At 40.1% G+C, this 18,993-nt stretch overlaps 2 protein-coding genes across 2 annotated transcripts; one reads left to right on the forward strand and one right to left on the reverse strand.

Annotated features, from left to right (window-relative positions):
- Positions 1 to 1,834: 1,834 nt before the first annotated feature.
- On the forward strand, positions 1,835 to 2,464 carry LOC134285985 (uncharacterized). The gene has a single exon (XM_062847549.1). It carries the CDS (start codon positions 1,835 to 1,837, stop codon positions 2,462 to 2,464), a length of 630 nt encoding a protein of 209 aa, XP_062703533.1.
- Positions 2,465 to 6,189: 3,725 nt separating this feature from the next.
- On the reverse strand, positions 6,190 to 9,728 carry LOC109429618 (zinc finger protein 883). The gene is made up of 3 exons (XM_019705614.4): positions 9,108 to 9,728; positions 8,242 to 9,050; positions 6,190 to 8,179 (listed from the first exon to the last, which is right to left on the reverse strand). The coding sequence occupies exons 1-3, from the start codon at positions 9,231 to 9,233 to the stop codon at positions 7,279 to 7,281; spliced, it is 1,836 nt and encodes a 611-aa protein (XP_019561159.4). The 5' UTR covers positions 9,234 to 9,728; the 3' UTR covers positions 6,190 to 7,278.
- Positions 9,729 to 18,993: the final 9,265 nt, after the last annotated feature.

An 18,993-nucleotide genomic window follows, 5' to 3' on the forward strand; every position in this document is an offset into this window, starting at 1 on the left:
CCCTTAGAAGAATTTTTTAAGGAATCTGTGGAAGAACTCCTTGAAGAAAATAATTTCTGAAATATTTTTGAAAGAATATCTGCAGAAGTTTCTTGTTTCTTCATGGAACTATGGAAGATTATCCAATAAAATTCTTGAAGGAAGTCCAGAGGAATCCCTTGAATAGTTTCTGAAAAAATCCTAGAAAACTTCCTGAAAGCCTTCCTGGAGGAGTTTCTAAGGGAATCCAGCAGAAATTCTTTGAGTTGAAGAAAAACAAATAAAATCTCACTGAAAGATTTTTGGGCGAATACGACTTATAAGGTTTGTGCTTGATTTACAAGAGTTTTAAGCCCAAAGAAACATAAAAAATTGTATGAACAGAAAGAGCATCATCTGAATATTTTACATTTAAAATACTTTTTGTCAACGCTATAAAATGTTTGAATGAATGCGATGAATGACCTCGGAAGTAACCTCAAGAATGTTAAGGAATCATTAGAAAGAAACTTTCACTAGAATTTCGAAAGCATATTGATTTCGCTTTGTCATTGAAAAAACATAAAAAAGGTTTGTCAACATCGTGGTATTCCAAATAATTTAGAAAAAATCTAACTTTTAGAGAAATCGGACGAACGTAAAAATCATTATCAGTTTAAGATATTTTAAACAGTGAAATCATGATAACATTCATCCTGTTTGTTTTTAGCATCAGGCCTTTTCGGCGCCCCTCTGAGGTTGACGCCCTTGGCGGGGGCCAACCTGGCCAACCGCACGCTACGGCTCTGTGTGCAACATCCTACAGGTCCATGGAGAATTGTTGTGTAATGAACTTTTTTCCAAAGATGTTCTAGGTTACCCAAGAACTTTCGTGAATGAGCCCTAAGGATCCATGTAGTGCTTAGAATCTACAAGCGCAATCAATGAATTGTTGTTTCATTATGATGCGGTGCAACATCTTTCAGGTTTTCCGGTTGTCAACTGCGACTGCGATAGCTATGAGCTTTGGTCAACTCCGGACTCATTATTGAGTTCTCGCATTGGTAAATAATCCAAAAGAGAGATGATTGGGTAATTTCTGTTTAGCCTTGGTCGGTACGAAAAATAAATGTTGCTGACTTATAAGTTAGTTTTACCGATTATACATACTCAATATAATCGGCCTACAATTCGACCTACAAAAACCCCCCATGACGAAGAGAACAAACCTGCCGATAATACCCTTCGTCACCCTATCTAGCTCAAAGTCCAAGCGGTGGTGAATCAACTAGCGCTAACGCGTTAATGTGCCAAGCCCTCCCATCGCATCAAGATCGAATATCTAGGGGGAGGGAAGAATTTCTTATACAATTTCTGAAGGGATAAGTATACAAAGTTTCTGAAGAAATTCCTGGAGAAACAAAAATATCAAGTAGAAATTTGTTAGAGAACCACCAGTAAATGATATTTTTGAAGCAAGCTTTGAAAGAATGCTTGAATAAACTGGACAAACCTTTGCAGGTGTTCCTTGGAGTTTGGTTCTCAGAGTGCGACACTGGAAAGGCACTGCTATGGACCGAGTCGAATGGAGTATGGGTACACCCTAGTTCTACCATACTTTAAGAGCCACCCTAGACGGAGCTGTCAAGAGAGGAGAGTCAGTACAAAACCGGCGCGAACCAAGTGAAGACTCGTTGTAAACATTTAAATAGAAATAAACCATTGTAGTCTTTAAACCGTCCGTTTGTTATCGCAAACAGTTCCGATCCCCCACAGTGGTGACCCCGACGTGATTCTCGGCAAATTTTCAATCCGGTTCGCTAAAATTCGCGTGAAATTCCGTTTTTTTAAACGCCAGTGTAACCTAACCTCAAACATGGCTAACCCTGCCGACGCAGCAAACAGCACTGGAGCAGCCGCCGTCGTTTCAGTGAAGCTTCCGGAGTTTTGGAAGACGGACCCGGAGATGTGGTTCGCTCAAGCAGAAGCGCAGTTTGTGTTGGGAAACGTGACCAAAGACGACACCAAATTTTACCACATTGTGGCGAAGCTTGATCAATCAGTGATCTGTCACGTCACCGATCTGGTGACCGCTCCACCGCAGCAAGACAAATACAAAAGCGTTAAGGATCGCTTGATTTCCCGGTTCGCGCTTTCACCAGGTGTGCGTCTGGAACGCTTGCTAGGGTCATCAGATCTTGGCGATATGCGCCCCACCCACCTGCTGGCCAAAATGCAGGAATTGGCAACCGGCTTGAACGTGAATGACGAACTCCTAAAAATGCTTTTTCTTCAACGAATGCCGCACCACATCCGGCCGGTTCTAACCATCAGTGACGGGACGCTTCTGAAACTAGCAGAGATGGCAGACAAGCTAATCGAAACGCCGCGAGTAGCCGCTGTCGCTTCAACTCCCGCACCGGCTCCGAATGCTGTGTTCGATCAAATGGAAGACCTGAAGGAACGATTGGAAGTGCTCAGTACGGAGATACGGCCATTGGCGTAAATAGGTGGTGGCCAGGGGGGCCTGGCCCCCTCCAGAATATTTCATTTCGAAAAAAAATCACCAGATTCATGCGATAAGTATCTTTATAGTACAAAAAATCTATATCGACATGGCCTTCGTCCCCCCTAGACCTATGACCAAGTTACGCTTATGGATACGGCGACTCAAACAAGATTCCTCGGCCCCCCGTAGGAATCGCTCTACTTCTCGCTCAAAGACCACCAGCGCTGCTACTGTTCTTTGTTGGTATCACCGTAAATACGGGAATCAGGCCGAGCGGTGCCGCCAGCCGTGTAATTGTGGTGCTTCAAAAAACTAGAGTATTGCTCACCTGAATCGGCGCAGGTGAGTGAATCGTTTTCCAGCCGACGACTCATGCTGATGGACAAAACTAGTGGAATGCGATTCCTCGTCGATACCGGCTCAGACGTTTCTATTATACCCGCTACGACAAACGACCGATTCAACGAGCCGATTCCCTTCTTGCTACACGCAGCTAATGGAACGTCGATAAAAGCATACTCGAAAAAATTCGTCTCCACCGATCTTGGTTTGAGAAGAAAACTAACGTGGAATTTTTTGGTAGCGGACGTTAGCCACGCGTTAATTGGTGCTGATTTTCTGGCGCACTTTGGGTTGCTGGTCGACCTACGCAATAAAACGTTAATCGACTCCACAACAAACTTGCGATCGAAAGGCAGCGTGATGACGACAAGTATACACAGCATTACCACTGTCAACGTAAACCATCCCTACCACGATCTACTTGTTGAGTTCCGTCAAGTTACACAGCCAACAGCAATGCGAAGCACAGTGAGCCATGAAGTTTCGCACCATATTATCACGAAAGGCCCTCCAATTGCGTCCAAGGCTCGTCGGATGCATCCAGAGAAGCTGAAAGCCGCTAAAGAAGAGTTTGCCTTAATGATGGAGTTGGGGATCTGTCGTCCGTCGAGCAGCAGTTGGGCCAGCCCCCTTCACTGTGTTCCGAAGAAAGATGGCCAATGGAGATTTGTAGGGGACTACCGCCAGTTGAACAGAGTGACGACGCCAGATCGCTATCCAGTTCCCCATGTTCATGATCTGCTCAACTCCCTACAAGGTAAGAAAATTTTCACCGTTATAGATTTGGAACGAGCATACCACCAAATACCAGTCGAAGAGGATGATATACCCAAAACCGCGGTAATTATCCCTTTTGGGTTATTTGAATTTACCCGTATGCAATTCGGACTTTGTAACGCAAGCCAAACCTTTCAAAGGTTTATGAACAAAGTACTAGGGGATTTGGACTTCGTAATCGTGTTCATTGACGACGTCTGCATTGCATCGTCTTGCGCAGAAGAACATAGCCAACATGTTCGCATTGTTTTGAAGCGTTTACAAAAACACGGGTTGGTTATTAATATTGCCAAAAGCCGATTTGCACAGGAAGAAGTTGAGTTCCTTGGTTATCGGGTGAATCAAGAAGGAATTAGCCCATTGCCGTCGCGGGTGCAAGCGGTTGCCAACTACGCACTACCAACCACGGTGAAAGAACTTCGACGATTTCTTGCACTTGTGAATGTGTATAAGGGGTTCATACCAAAAGCGGTCGACCAACAGTTGGCATTACGTAAAATGATTCCGGATAACAGAAAGAACGATAACAGGAAACTGCAGTGGAGTGAACATACTTTACTGGCATTTGACCGCTGCAAAAAGTCGTTAGCAGAATCTGTGTTGCTGCACTACCCGGATTCGAATAAAACGTTAGCTCTAATGATTGATGCATCCAATTCCGCAGCTGGAGCTGTTCTCCAACAGCTTTCCGGTACTTCGTGGCAACCACTCGGGTTCTACTCCGAAAAGTTCTCGGAAGCTCAACAAAAATATTCAACTTTTGGACGTGAGCTGACAGCCATGAAAATGGCCGTCAAGTATTTTCGTTATTTTTTGGAAGGAAGGAGATTCGTTATCTTTACCGATCATAAGCCACTAACCACCGCTATGGGTACCAACTCTCCTAGTAGGCTCCCTCACGAGGAAAGATACTTACGGTACATTTCCTTGTTTACCACTGATATTCGTCATATCAGCGGTATGGATAACACGGTGGCCGACGCCTTATCACGGATTGAAGCTGTTAGCATGATCGATCTTTCATCGATCGCTGAAGACCAGATTCAAGATGAAGAGTTGAAGAAGCTCCAGAAATCCTCAGCGCTCAAAATTGAACCTATACGCATTCCGAATGTAGCACGACCCGTCTACTGCGACGTTTCGATGAAAAACAAATATCGTCCTTTCGTTCCAGCAAAACATCGGCAGGCAGTGATTCGTCATTTACATGGAATGGCGCACGTCGGAGCTCGTGCAACTAGGCGACTTGTATTTGTATGGTGTCCCCGCTGGGAACCTTCGATCCACCAAAGTGCAGATTCCGTCACATTCATGTCGACCTTGTTGGACCCTTACCGCCTTCAAGGGAAAACCGCTATCTTCTCACAATCCTGGACCGTTTCACCCGGTGGCCTGAAGCCATTCCTCTGCCGGATATGACAGCACCTACAGTGGCCAGGGCGTTGACACAGCACTGGATTTCAAGATATGGATCACCAGAGACAATTACGACTGATCAAGGGCGCCAGTTCGAGTCGGAACTCTTCCGAGAACTAACGTACATCTTGGGAACACATCATATCCGGACAACCTCCTACCACCCGCAATCTAATGGGATGGTGGAAAGGTTCCACCGTACTTTGAAATCGGCCCTTATGTGCAAGAATACTAATAACTGGTATGATGAGCTACCGATTGTTTTGCTCGGCTTGAGAACTGCTTTTCGAGATGAGCTGAAGTGTTCCTCTGCTGAGCTTTTGTACGGGCAGCCTCTTCGAGTTCCGGGTGAATTCTTCGATCCACCTGAGAGCTCTATCGATCGATCTGATTTTGCTGCAACGCTTCACCGAACGTTTTCAAAAGTGCGACCGCCCAAAACCAATCATCATGGTAAACCTACAATTTTCGTTCACAAGGACCTTCAAAAGTGTAGCCAGGTATTCGTTCGTACCGACGCGGTGAAACGCTCACTGCAACAACCCTACGAAGGACCGTATCAAGTAGTTCAGCGACACGAAAAATTTTTCGACCTGCTGGTAGCCGGAAAGAAGCAAACAATTGCAGTAGATCGGTTGAAGCCAGCCTACGGTTGTGAGGACAACATTTCCAACTATCCTTCGGATGATCCCTACACCAAAGTTACGCCATCTGGACACCGTGTAAGATTTTTGGCGTAACTGGGGGGGAGCCTATGGGTACACCCTAGTTCTACCATACTTTAAGAGCCACCCTAGACAGAGCTGTCAAGAGAGGAGAGTCAGTACAAAACCGGCGCGAACCAAGTGAAGACTCGTTGTAAACATTTAAATAGAAATAAACCATTGTAGTCTTTAAACCGTCCGTTTGTTATCGCAAACAGTTCCGATCCCCCACAGGAGAATCCTACGTACATCAGAGGACACTCTGGCCTTAGTCAGACCGTTAAGGTACGTAAGTTTTTTGTTATTGGTGATGACATGGGTAGGTTGATCTTAGGAGGCGCTAAGTCGACAGAAACGTGTTTGTTTACGCAATGTTGATGTGACCTTTTCATTTGTTGGTCATGAATTACGTTTTCAACGATGCTCAAACATTGCGCAGACAAGGAATTTCAATTTCTTTCAAAATAATTGTTAAACAATGGATTATTGTTTACAGCTCAAAATCTTACTTATTCAGTATCGAATATAATTTATGTACTATTACGACATCGATGACGATACATGAGACCAAATGAATTAGAATATAAAAAATCGTTACTGCTTCAAATTACGATTGCTTTGAATTATACGCAATATTACAATAATAAATACTATGTTTTATATATAAAAGGGAGACGGTCGATAAACCTTACGTTTTATGTACGATAGATTATACAGATTTTTTTTCAATGATTATCGTTTAAAGAAAATATAATAATTTGAAATTCTATTTGAGTTTCTAGAAAAAAAATCGTGCGCGTGTTTGCTACATTATCTGACAATAAAAAAAATCTCATTGAGGAAATGCCCACATTGCCGCAGCTTTTATAATTGAACCTGCGGTTAATCATCAATTTGTGTCGATATAGATGTAGAAGATACTGCGAATTTAGAAAGCAGTATGGGAAATACGCAACACAAAAGATTATATGTATTTCCTAAAGAGCCATTAAAAGTGTCGTATATTGTTTTCGTTCTAGAAAGAAAAGAAGCTATTCTGAAAATGGTTGAAGAACTGGTGCCAAAAAACCCACACTTAGTCAGTAAGACGGATTTTTCTGCCAAATTTTCATCGGCTCAACGGTCCGTATCTACGTTATATATGAAAACGTAAAAAATATTACAATCAGCGTTATCTGTAAAAATAGGCACGTCACTATTTATAATAATAAAACAATAAATAATTTAAACCCATGTGAAAAAAATGGGGTGTTACAATTCAAGACAGTTAAGTATTTGACAGTGATACAATGACTGAAAATTAGAAGTTTGATAATCACGATAGTCTGATTTTAACCAGGAAAAACTAATATTGTTTCTACCTTCAGTAACGATCGAAACAGGTTAAACAAAGAATTCTATAGTTACAGTATATCGTAACAAACCGACCATGATAAACCTTCGTACTTCTCCGAAAAACTCTACAACCACAGTTGGCAGTTCATAAATTAGTAGCAAACACACGTTGAATCTAAGCATCTACTCCTCAAACTACCCTTATCGACACGTTACGCAGAAACGCTCCCACTCAACTTACAGAAATGTGGCCGTTGGGGCCAGTGCTTCCATCGCCACGTCCTCGTTCGTATACGTCATGTCTCCGGCCATCAACCGAAGGTCTGCGTGTTGCCCCTGGTCAATCATGATGATCATCTCCGGTGGCGGCTCCTGATCATCCGGGCGTTCCGACGCCATACAGTGAATTTTCGAATGCAGGCTCAGCGCTTCCTTGCGCAAAAACTTGGCATCGCAGGCCTCGCACGAGTAATACTTATCCCGGTGGACCCGTTCGTGCCGGAGCAGTTTGTCCTTCCGGGAAAATCGCTTTAAACACATTTTGCACTCGAACGGTTTGTGGTTGCTATGAACGGCCGTCAGATGGCGGTCCAATTCGCGCTTTCGGATGAACTTCTTCTCGCAGGAGTGGCACCGAAAGTTGCGAACATCCGAGTGAGTCAGCTGATGGGTATGGAGGGTGTTTTTCGTGAGAAATTTCTTCGGACATTTCTGACACGCGAAGAGCTTGGTTTGAAGCATAGAAGGATGTGCTTGGAAATCGCTGGTCAAAGGAATCACGTTCGAAAAGTTGGAAATGGCCGAAATTGGAGCAGCATTTGGAACTCCCGGATCATCTTCCGTGGGCGGCTGTTCAATTTCCTGATATGGATCCAATGCAATGACCATACTTTCCCCGTCAAACTCGCCCTGAATACCACCGGACGATCCGTGCGGGATGGACGCTGCAATCACATGAGTCATCGAGCGTTGCGTCTGATACTGTTCCTGAATAGCCTTGGCATAGCAGAGCCGCTCGTGGCTGAGTAGCTTGTCCTTCCGGGCGTAGGTATTATTGCACTTGCTGCACGGGAACTGCTTCCCCAGGGATAAGTGGATGTTCTGATGGCGGACCAAATCGGCTTTGTTGGCGAAAGATCTGTAAGAAACGATGTAATATTACAAATATATATAAAGGGAATGAGTCATTCTATATCTTACCTCGGACAAACGTTGCAAATGTGCGGCTTGAACCCCGAGTGAATTCTCAGATGTTTCGTCAAATTCGTATTCCTCGAAAAACTCTTCCCACACACGTGACAAGCAAACGGGCGCACTCCACTGTGTACAAACGTGTGCTTCTTGAGATCCGACCTCCGATGGAATCCTTTATTGCACTGAATACAGATATAGGGACGATCAATCCCATGAATGTCCCGAATGTGCGTTATCAAAAGTAATCGGATTTCTGTCTTGAATTCGCAAAACTGGCAAGCGTATGGCGCCAACAGGTCATGATCCTGTGTTTCATGGACGTAACAGGCGTTGGACATGGCGAACGCCACGTCACAATACTTGCACATGTGGACCAGTTTCTTCAACTTACTGTCATCCATGTCTTCAGAGGACTCATTGTTTGTAGCTATTTTTAAGCTTTCGTCATTAGTATCGTCTTGATTGCCCCCATCATCGTTGTCCTCTTCATCCGAGAACAACTCCTGAAGGCTTTGATTCGAACTTTCGTAATCTTTCGTCGGATCCACAACGATGGTCTCCGCAGATTCCTCTTCCTCTTCCTTTTCTTCATCAGCGTAATCATCTTCCAGAATTAATTCTTCCTTTTTAAAAATAATGCCAGTCTCGGCCATTGGCATCGGCATTTCCGGCTCCATGACACTTTCCTGAACAAACACCAGCTGTCTCAATTTCTCGTCGTTACGGATGCAGGTTTCACGAAACTCTGCGCAACTCTCGGTCTGCAGTAGACACTGCTGGCAAATGTGCGTCGGGAGGACGTCACTTTCACAAATCTGTAAAATTCAAGACTAGTTTTAGATTAGCGGCAACAAAGCGGAAACAAGCCTGACCTGAACTTCAAAGAATCGATGGATCTTCCCGCACAGCGATTCCTTCCCGGGCTCGTTAAACTCTTCGCTGAATACACTTATCAACTGCGTTCCGTCTCCTCCTAAGCAAAGCCGGCAAAAGTCCATATCCAGCACGGTTGCCGTCGTCGTGCCGTGGCCATTCTGCAGGGAGACCACTTGAAGGACCGTCTCATCGGAAGCGGAAGCCACCGTGACTACTTTGGATGTTCCAGTGTTTCGAAATGGTTCCCGCTTATCTTTTCCGATGATCAACCATCCACGGACACGGCTAGATTACCTCCACCACATAAATTGCGGCAGTTTAAATCGAAAGAGTTTATTCCGAAAAGTTACTCAATCGAATCGGGAACACAACGTAAACATAATCCTCTTGAACCCGTTAGCTATCACCAAATCCATAAACAAGTCTGTTTTCACTGAATTTTGAGCAAATTCACTGACACTAGTTTTACTCCACAACGCTACAATCTTCCAACACATAAGTTGAACCCTTTGAGCTGGAAAATCCACGAATTTCCACAAATTTTACACTAAATTTCAGAGAAAATCTTGCACTGAACACAGAAAATGTTGTTGTTGTTTTGGTTGTAAAAGAAAATCGATTGGCGTCGCAGAGAAAAAGAAGAAGCCAAGCAGGGCATCAGCGGACAGAAAAGCGAACAAAACGATCGAAACGAAACGAGAGCGGGAGATGGATTCTCATTGATCGGCCGTAATCTGACAAAGGGACGTAAGGGAAGATTCAAAAATTACGTCCATCGCTTTTCGGGATTTCCAGACCCCCCCTCACCCCTCTGTCACGCTATTTCCCTATACCCAATACACGTACTGTCACACTTTTCTAGACCCCCCCCCCTCCCCCAAATGTTGGACGTAATTTTTGAACGTTCCCTAAAAGCGCCAACGTATATTTTTTCCATTTTTCCACAGTAATGGTAAGTTTCCAGTTCCCAAGTAGAGCGCTCAAGTAAAATTCCTCCTTTTTCCGTAAGTAATTTTGACATTTGTTTAACCGCCAGCATTTTTACGAAACGATGCTGTAAGAAGGATGTGAAGAAAAGGGCACTGCATACGGCGGTTGCTAGATAAATTGTTCGTTGTTCGTGTGGCGTTTCGTGACCTTGTTGTTTACGATTTGGACTTACAGAAATTTTGTTCGTTTCCTCAGGTAGTGTGATTGAAATTTAAATTTAATTTTTGCGCGCGTATGGGGAAAATCCAGATAGTGAGATTTCAACGCCACGGTGTCAAAATCTCGATTATTATCAAACTTTCATGTACCTCGAATTTTTCTTCGGAAATTGTTAGTATTTGGTGAAGACGGCTAATTAGCCGTCTTCGTATTTGGGCTATATATTCATAATCGGAAGACGAGAAAATACTTTATCGGTGAAAATTTTCCCATACATTTTGTATGGGACGTTTTTTGGTTAAAATCAGTATTTAATTAATTTTAGTATGGAAAATAGCCAAAAACTTAGATAAAACAAAATTTCCCCGATGTAATATTTTAAAACTTTCCAATTATAAAGACATAAATACTGACTTTCTGTGAAGAAAGATCCGAGGTACATGGAAGTTCGATAATAATCGAAATTTTGACACCGTGTAACGGAGTTCCAAGGGAAATGCTGATGAGAGACGCTAGGATTCTGAGGGAACTTTTAATGGGTGTGTGAAGAATTAGCCTAAGTTAAAATTCACAAATAAAAAGAAATTAAAAAAAAAACTTTTAATGGTATTACAGCGAGAACTATGGTTGGATACTAATTATAAATTCTGCAATATTGGAGTTGGGACTACGGTGGGAGGAATTCGGCTGGGACTCTGACGGTTACCTTGTGGAGTTTTAGATGAAATACGAGGTAGGACGAAGCTTCACGGGGAATTTAATGAAGATCCACGAAAGATTCTTTGTGATGAATCTTTTGGCATTCCGTACGTAGGTTTTTCTTTGGGGTTTCACAGAAAGTCCTCTTGAAATTCTTGCAGATGTTCCACCGAAAAATACACCAGAAGTTCACAGGGGATTCTTATACAATGTCTCTGAGATTTTCATTAGAAGTTCTACAAAAAATCCCTCCGTGAGTTCCTTCTAATTCAGGATTTATTTATTTTGTTTTTTTTCTATTTTGGGATCTTCTAGGAGTTCCTTCAGGGTTTTCTCCAGAGGTGTTTTCTAAGATTCTACCAGGAGTTTTTTCGAACTATTTTACAATAATTTCATCCGGGATTTCTTAAGTATTTTTTATCCGGAGTTCACTCAGATATTTATTCGGAGATTGCTGCAGGAATTCCTTCCGGGATCATTTCAGGAGTTCCTTCTAGGATTTTTTCCTAAGATACAACTTTTGGAGATTCATCTAGGTTTTCTCTGGACGTTTCTCATGTGAATCCTCAAAGAATTCCTTTTGTAATTCCTCTGGCTTCTTCCGGGATTCCTCCAGGAACTCCTTCTAGGTTTCCTCTAGGAGTAAATTTATGGGTTCCTCTCATAGCTTCTTCTGGTATTTCTCCAGGATTTTCTTCTAAGATTACACCAGGGGTGGCATCAGGGACCTCTCCAGAAATTTTACCCGGGGTATCTTCCGGGAATTTTTCAAAAGTTCTTTCCGGAATTTCTTCAGAACTTCCAGACTCCTGGAAAATAAGTCTAGGTTCTTCCAGGAGTTCCTTCTAAGATTTGTCTAATAATTTATCCAGGATACGGGATTCCTCCAAGAACTTCTACTGGGATTCCTTGCAGATTACATATTCTGGAATTCATTCTGGAAGTTTCTTAAATTTTGCTCATGGAAATACTCCAGAAGTTTTTTTTTATTCTTTATGGAAGTACTCCAAGACTTGCTCTTGAGTTCCTTATAAAATTCCTCCAACAGCTTCTTAAGGAATATCTCCAGCAGTTTTGCAGGGAATATATCTCTCTCTCTCTTCTTGGCGTAACGTCCTCATTGGGACAAAGCCTGCTTATCAGCTTAGTGTTCTATGAGCACTTCCACAGTTATTAACTGAGAGCTTCCTCTGCCAATGACCATTTTGCATGCGTATATCGTGAGGCAGGCACGAAGATACTCTATGCCCAAGGAAGTCAAGGAAATTTTCTTTGCGAAAAGATCCTGGACCGACTGGGAATCGAACCCGTCACCCTCAGCATGGTCATGCTGAATACCCGTGCGTTTACCGCCTCGGCTATATGGGAATATCTACAAGATCTACACGAGCGACTTCAGAGATTCTTTCAGTAGTTTCTCCCCAGATAAAAATCTGAAGACATTCCAAAAGGTTCTGGAGAAATCATAAAAAAAACTCGTGAAAGAATCCCTGAAAGAACTTCTAGAATAATTTCATAGGAATCTTCTGGAGGAATCTCGGAAGGAATTTCTAGAGAATTCCATGAAGGAATCTCTGAAGGAATCCCGTATAGAGTTACGGGAATAATCCTGGAGAGAACTCCTGGAAGTTCTGAACAAATCCTAAACAAATTGCTGGAATAATATCTGAGGGAACTCGCTTAGGTATCCCAGAAAGAACTCCTGGAGCAATCCTGAATTAATTTCGAGAGAGATCTAGGATGGAATTTCTAGAGAAACCCAAGCAGAAATTCTGAGGGAATCCCAGAGCAATTCTCGTAGGGATCTCGGAACGAATTCCTGGAATTCAGAAAGATTTCATAATAAAATGATAAATGACTCATTTTTTACCAGGAATAGTGTATTACGAAAAGCTAATACTATATAAATTTCATCAAAATCGGTTGAATATTGGTGGAGATATCGTTGAAACAAGAATTTTGCCATTTGAGAAGTTTGAGCAAACGAACGTTTTAAAAAAATATCACTTCTTCACCGTTATAGCTCTAGATTCAAAAATACTGAACAGATTTCAATCAAAACTGTTCTGTATGTAAAGTATACATGTAGAAATATTGTGTAAAAATTTCATTCAATTTGATCTAGCCGTAATAAAGTTATAGCCGTATGTGGCACAAAGTCACAATAAGCAAAAATGTTTTTTTTTGTATCGTGACATTCACACAGTTATAACATGAAAAGTTTTCAAGCAATTTGGCTAAGATCAGTTTTTATAATGGTTTTACAGTTTCAAATGCTAATAAAAATCGGAACAGTCATGACAGTTGTACAAACAAAATAGTACACACGGAATAAAATGGTTAAAATGTACCTAAAGTATGCCTTGAAGCGATTTGAGTTTTGAATACTAGAAAAACGTATTGAACCGATTTTAAGATTTTTTTACCAGGTTATTGATACTCTGTTAAGAACTTCAAGTCAAATTTTCAGACGTCTTGACGAGTTACATCAAAATTATAGCTGTTGCGAAGGAATGTCATCTTTGGCGCGATACACCAATGATTGATAGCAGCTTTTATGTTATGCAGCTTCAATGCTGGAATTCAGTTTATTTTATTACAATGAATCTTAATCTAAAAACAATTATATACATACATTTTGGTATCTTATTCCGCGTTTTCCAAAGATGCACCTCCAATCAACAAATTATGTTATTCTTCACGGTTATCTTTTATGCCGTCCGTGTTGCCAGTTTCACAGCATTTTCATCTCAACATTCTCCCACCCGTGAAACTGGTAAACAGGTTAAACCATCTTATTGACACATTCGCTTGGAATGAAACATCACAAACAGTACGATCATTCAGAACGGCAAACAATAGCCTTTACAATTTTTAAAACGGATGAAAAAATTTGCTAAAATCTTATTTTATGATATTACCAATATCTGCGCCAATACCAAACTGAATTTGTTGTCATTGTTATGGTATTAGCTACACATTATGTATTATTCCTGATCAAAAAAATATTTGATTTTGTGAACGCAATCAAAAGCTATACATTATTTTCTGTGTCCAAATTTCATCGAATACAGTCTTTACTTCTCATGGTTCTAGTGCACCATAGAACATTTATTCAACAAACGAAATGAAATGATTATGATGCAACAGTTTTTAGAATCATTGTCTCCTCATCAGCTAAACTCAAATGCTATTTACTTTTTTCAATAGTCGAACTATTTATAAACAATTCAGTTTTGGGGTGTCTTTATAATTTTTTAAACTACGTAACGGCAAATTATTCAACCTCAAGAAATTCAATCTCGTGTTCAGATGCAGCCATGCTGAGGGACGACGGAGCATACATTATAGAGAGACACGGCTAAATACTAATGCACACTGTGAACGCGCAGGCGTGAAAGAAGAAACACAAAGAAAGAGAAATGTCCCTTTTACTCACGGAATAATACATCGACATATTATTCCGTACGGAAAATCAACAACATGACTGACAGCATCGCATGACAGTGTCATCTGTTGGCAAATCTTTCCGGCTGTGAATTACTTATCAACTACGAACGCCTAAGTAATTTTGATTGCAAAAGTTTTACGTGAGCATTACTTGTCCTATCCTTTTACACAGTACTTATCAAGTGGAAACTAGCCATAAATATTCACGCAGAAAAATGGTGCTTGTTTAAAATAATAAAACGCATGGTTAATATTCAAACTGAGAATTTACTTATTTCAAAGTCATATATCATTGTTTTTATTTAGAGTTTATCGTTAAGGCCGCACGGGACGACGTGTATTTTTTCCTATCTTCCCTCTCTTTCTAACAATTTGCCTCGCGATTTTGAAGAAGCAAATATCAATTTCCACTGCATTGACGTAGCTGAAACTTTAGTCGATTGTGCACCACAAGTGAGCAAATGAACGATCAAATTTCTAGCCAATAATATGAAGTAGAAGTTGAGATTTCCATCTTACTAGCAACAGAGCAATGGCGGACGATTCAACCACCGTCCCGTCCGGCCTTAAAAACAACCGATAACCATCATTTTATATTTACTGTCTACCCTCGTTGGTTTGACCGCATCTAATCTGAACACTTTTTAATTTGACCCCCGCTAATCTGCACATCATGCAAACTAAAAATGGTTCAAACGTCATTCTGCTCATAGAACGAGGTGAAACGGAACGCAGAACCAAAACAAAACAGCAAAGAAGGTTACCATCAGTATGTTTTCTGATGCCCACAGGGCTACCAGAAGTTCAAACTAAAAATGAACCTCGTTGGTTTGCATGAGTTGTCGTTCAAACCAACGGGGGTAGACGGTATAATGTCAAAAAATTCATTTGTTTCAACAAAATAAAAACCATAAACATGGTCCGAAAGCACTCACACATCTATAAAATGCTTACCCCAACATCGCCACAACGAAGAAGGTGCAGCAAATCCATCACGCCAACTTCCAAGTGCAGCTTTGGCCGTGATGGATAACGCGCAGGTACTCACGACAGCATCCACAAAAAGTTGATCGGTTTCGCCTTTTTTTGTCTTTTCTTAGCCGTTCTCCTCCCCATCCGCTTACCGACGGTCTAAAAATAGATTTCCGAGCTGCCGCAGTTGCTGCCGTCACCAACACAATCACATTTCGGGTTTGTAAGTGGCAAAAGTGCAGTCGTTTGAATCAATCCATTATTTCATGTTGAAAATACTATATTTCTGTTTGTTTTATTGCCCGTTGTGAAGATTTATAGATTCCGACGCAAATAAATGATTAGGCTCATTTTCAGCGTAGGTGCGTTATAAATGTTTGTTTACAATGCAAAACTATCACCAAATGTGTACATAACAATACAGCGTAAAATATTCACCAGGACGCGGTCTGGTTTTATATCTGTGGGCCCACGCAAGAAAAATCCACGGAACTAATTTTCGCGCAGGAGTCTAAACAGGTGGAATCTCCGCAATAACAAAATGTCAAAAATTTTGACAAATGGAAATATTTGTATTATTTAACAATAGAACAGTTCAGTTTAAACTAGAAACCAGTTTGTCGCAATAGTAAACTGAAAAATTGGTTGATTTGAACTAGAATTTAATTGTGATTACAATTTATTTTTCTGCGTGAGGAGTTCTTCGGGAATTTCTCCAGGAGTTGCTCGAAAATTCCCGCTGGAGTTTTTCAGGAAGCTTTACTCGCAGCCACAGTTGATCAGCAGGAGTAAATCAATTTAATTTTGTATGGCGAAATGCATCTAAACTTGAATTACTTGAAATACAAAGCTTTTCCCGAAAAAATATTTGGTAGGCCTAATAGTGGTCACCATTGTGCACAACCACTACCAAATATTTTTTCGAATAATGTGTTCCACTTTGAAGAATTTGCCTTTAGATGGTATTCGCCATACATTTTTTTTGCGATTTACTTTTAGCGATTTTTCGCGCATAGAAGCTAGCGCCACATGGGTCGATGCGGAGAGTAGGAAAACAGCCGATGTAGTTAATTCATTCATTCAGAACGCCAAGAGGTTATATGTCCACAGGGTCAAATATTTGACAATCCAATCGCAAGCCACAAACAAGCATGCATGCTGAGTAGTTGCTTTATAATAGTAATGAAAGCTGAACTAAAATTATGCTGTACTGTACAAATGCTTTCTCTATTGACGTAATATACGTAACAGACACCTCGAACAAATTTCATGAAAATCCGTTGTCCATTCACATCATCATAAACGCTAACGCCGCTCAGCACTAAAGTGCATAATTTCCAGACAACACCAAAAATGTGTAACCCTTGCACATTCACAAAATCAGCTACTGTGTCCGCAAAATCGTTAAATTCGCAAAAAAAATTGTACAGCAATCTTGCTAGGTTTATTAGTGACCTTGGAAAACAAAAAATATCGACATTTCGCATCTAGACGAGTGTACACTGGAATAAATTTTGTTGTGAAAACTACCGATTCCATAGTAAAATTACTAGCCGTACCTATGATTCTAAACCGACAACAAAATCTGTTGAGGTAGCTGAAATATACTTGAAATTACAATGCATTGTAGTAAATTCAACTAAAAGCATAGTCGTCTCAACAACAAAACATTGTTAATTTTTCCAGGACACGGATTTTACAACACAGTACGGTTAAAATACAATGCTCATTTGTTAAATTAAGATTATTTTTGGTAATGTTAACTGCACTGCTAATTAAGTTGACAGTGTTTTAGTGGAATTAACTGGAAAATAATGTCGGTTGAGAATCATAGGTACGGTTAGTAATTTTACTATGGAATCGGTAGTTTCCACAACAAAATTTATTTCAGTGTACGAGCTTTTTTTGAGAATGTGTAACTGTAACACATTTTTGTGTGGTCTGGAAATTATGCACTTATGAGTAGGGCTTACACATTGTAGTGCTGAGCGGTTTACTAACTAGTTAGTTAGTTAGTTAGTTAGTTAGTTAGTTAGTTAGTTAGTTAGTTAGTTAGTTAGTTAGTTAGTTAGTTAGTTAGTTAGTTAGTTAGTTAGTTAGTTAGTTAGTTAGTTAGTTAGTTAGTTAGTTAGTTAGTTAGTTAGTTAGTTAGTTAGTTAGTTAGTTAGTTAGTTAGTTAGTTAGTTAGTTAGTTAGTTAGTTAGTTAGTTAGTTAGTTAGTTAGTTAGTTAGTTAGTTAGTTAGTTAGTTAGTTAGTTAGTTAGTTAGTTAGTTAGTTAGTTAGTTAGTTAGTTAGTTAGTTAGTTAGTTAGTTAGTTAGTTAGTTAGTTAGTTAGTTAGTTAGTTAGTTAGTTAGTTAGTTAGTTAGTTAGTTAGTTAGTTAGTTAGTTAGTTAGTTAGTTAGTTAGTTAGTTAGTTAGTTAGTTAGTTAGTTAGTTAGTTAGTTAGTTAGTTAGTTAGTTAGTTAGTTAGTTAGTTAGTTAGTTTGTTTGTTTGTTTGTTTGTTTGTTTGTTTGTTTGTTTGTTTGTTTGTTTGTTTGTTTGTTTGTTTGTTTGTTTGTTTGTTTGTTTGTTTGTTTGTTTGTTTGTTTGTTTGTTTGTTTGTTTGTTTGTTTGTTTGTTTGTTTGTTTGTTTGTTTGTTTGTTTGTTTGTTTGTTTGTTTGTTTGTTTGTTTGTTTGTTTGTTTGTTTGTTTGTTTGTTTGTTTGTTTGTTTGTTTGTTTGTTTGTTTGTTTGTTTGTTTGTTTGTTTGTTTGTTTGTTTGTTTGTTTGTTTGTTTGTTTGTTTGTTTGTTTGTTTGTTTGTTTGTTTGTTTGTTTGTTTGTTTGTTTGTTTGTTTGTTTGTTTGTTTGTTTGTTTGTTTGTTTGTTTGTTTGTTTGTTTGTTTGTTTGTTTGTTTGTTTGTTTGTTTGTTTGTTTGTTTGTTTGTTTGTTTGTTTGTTTGTTTGTTTGTTTGTTTGTTTGTTTGTTTGTTTGTTTGTTTGTTTGTTTGTTTGTTTGTTTGTTTGTTTGTTTGTTTGTTTGTTTGTTTGTTTGTTTGTTTGTTTGTTTTTTTTTTTTTTTTTTGTATCTGTATTAACGAGATTTTTAGCCCTAGGCTAGTTCATCTCGGGACCCACGCTTTACTTCCCTTCCGAAGGAAGAACCCACATTTTGTGAGTTTGTCGGGAGTGGGATTCGATCCCAGGTCCTCGGCGTTATAGTCAAGTGTTCTAACCATCACACCAGGTCCGCTCCACTTTGTTTGTTTGTTTGTTTGTTTGTTTGTTTGTTTGTTTGAAACAGACCAAAGGAGCGGAAGAAAGAAGTATTCAGCCCCAGGCAACCATATGAAGTGTGAAAACTTCAGAGCGATCTCCATTTTGAATACCGTCTATATGATACTGTTCTAACAGGCTCTCATACCTACTCTCCAGCATCGCTGTAAAGTGAACAAATAAATGTATGTAACGTGCATCTCAATAAGTATTTCCGTTAACGCCCAATAATAAAACAAATAGGGGTTCTCAAGAAGCAGTTCATAGGAAACAGGAAAATAAAGTTCGCTAAATCCAAACCAGCACGACGGTAACATCCTAACACACGTATCGATCGATTTCAAATGTCAAGGTA

The sequence above is a fragment of the Aedes albopictus genome, chromosome 2 (genome assembly GCF_035046485.1).
Source record: "Aedes albopictus strain Foshan chromosome 2, AalbF5, whole genome shotgun sequence".
NCBI lineage: Eukaryota > Metazoa > Arthropoda > Insecta > Diptera > Culicidae > Aedes > Aedes albopictus.

Excerpts from the sequence above, each read along its gene's own strand:
- LOC134285985 (XM_062847549.1), top strand. The coding sequence starts at position 1,835 with ATGGCTAACCCTGCCGACGCAGCAAACAGCACTGGAGCAGCCGCCGTC.
- LOC109429618 (XM_019705614.4), bottom strand. The coding sequence starts at position 9,233 with ATGGACTTTTGCCGGCTTTGCTTAGGAGGAGACGGAACGCAGTTGATA. Across the intron at positions 9,051-9,107 it reads ATCGATTCTTTGAAGTTCAG|ATTTGTGAAAGTGACGTCCT; the intron begins GTCAGGCTTGTT and ends TGAATTTTACAG. Across the intron at positions 8,180-8,241 it reads ATTTGCAACGTTTGTCCGAG|ATCTTTCGCCAACAAAGCCG; the intron begins GTAAGATATAGA and ends CGTTTCTTACAG.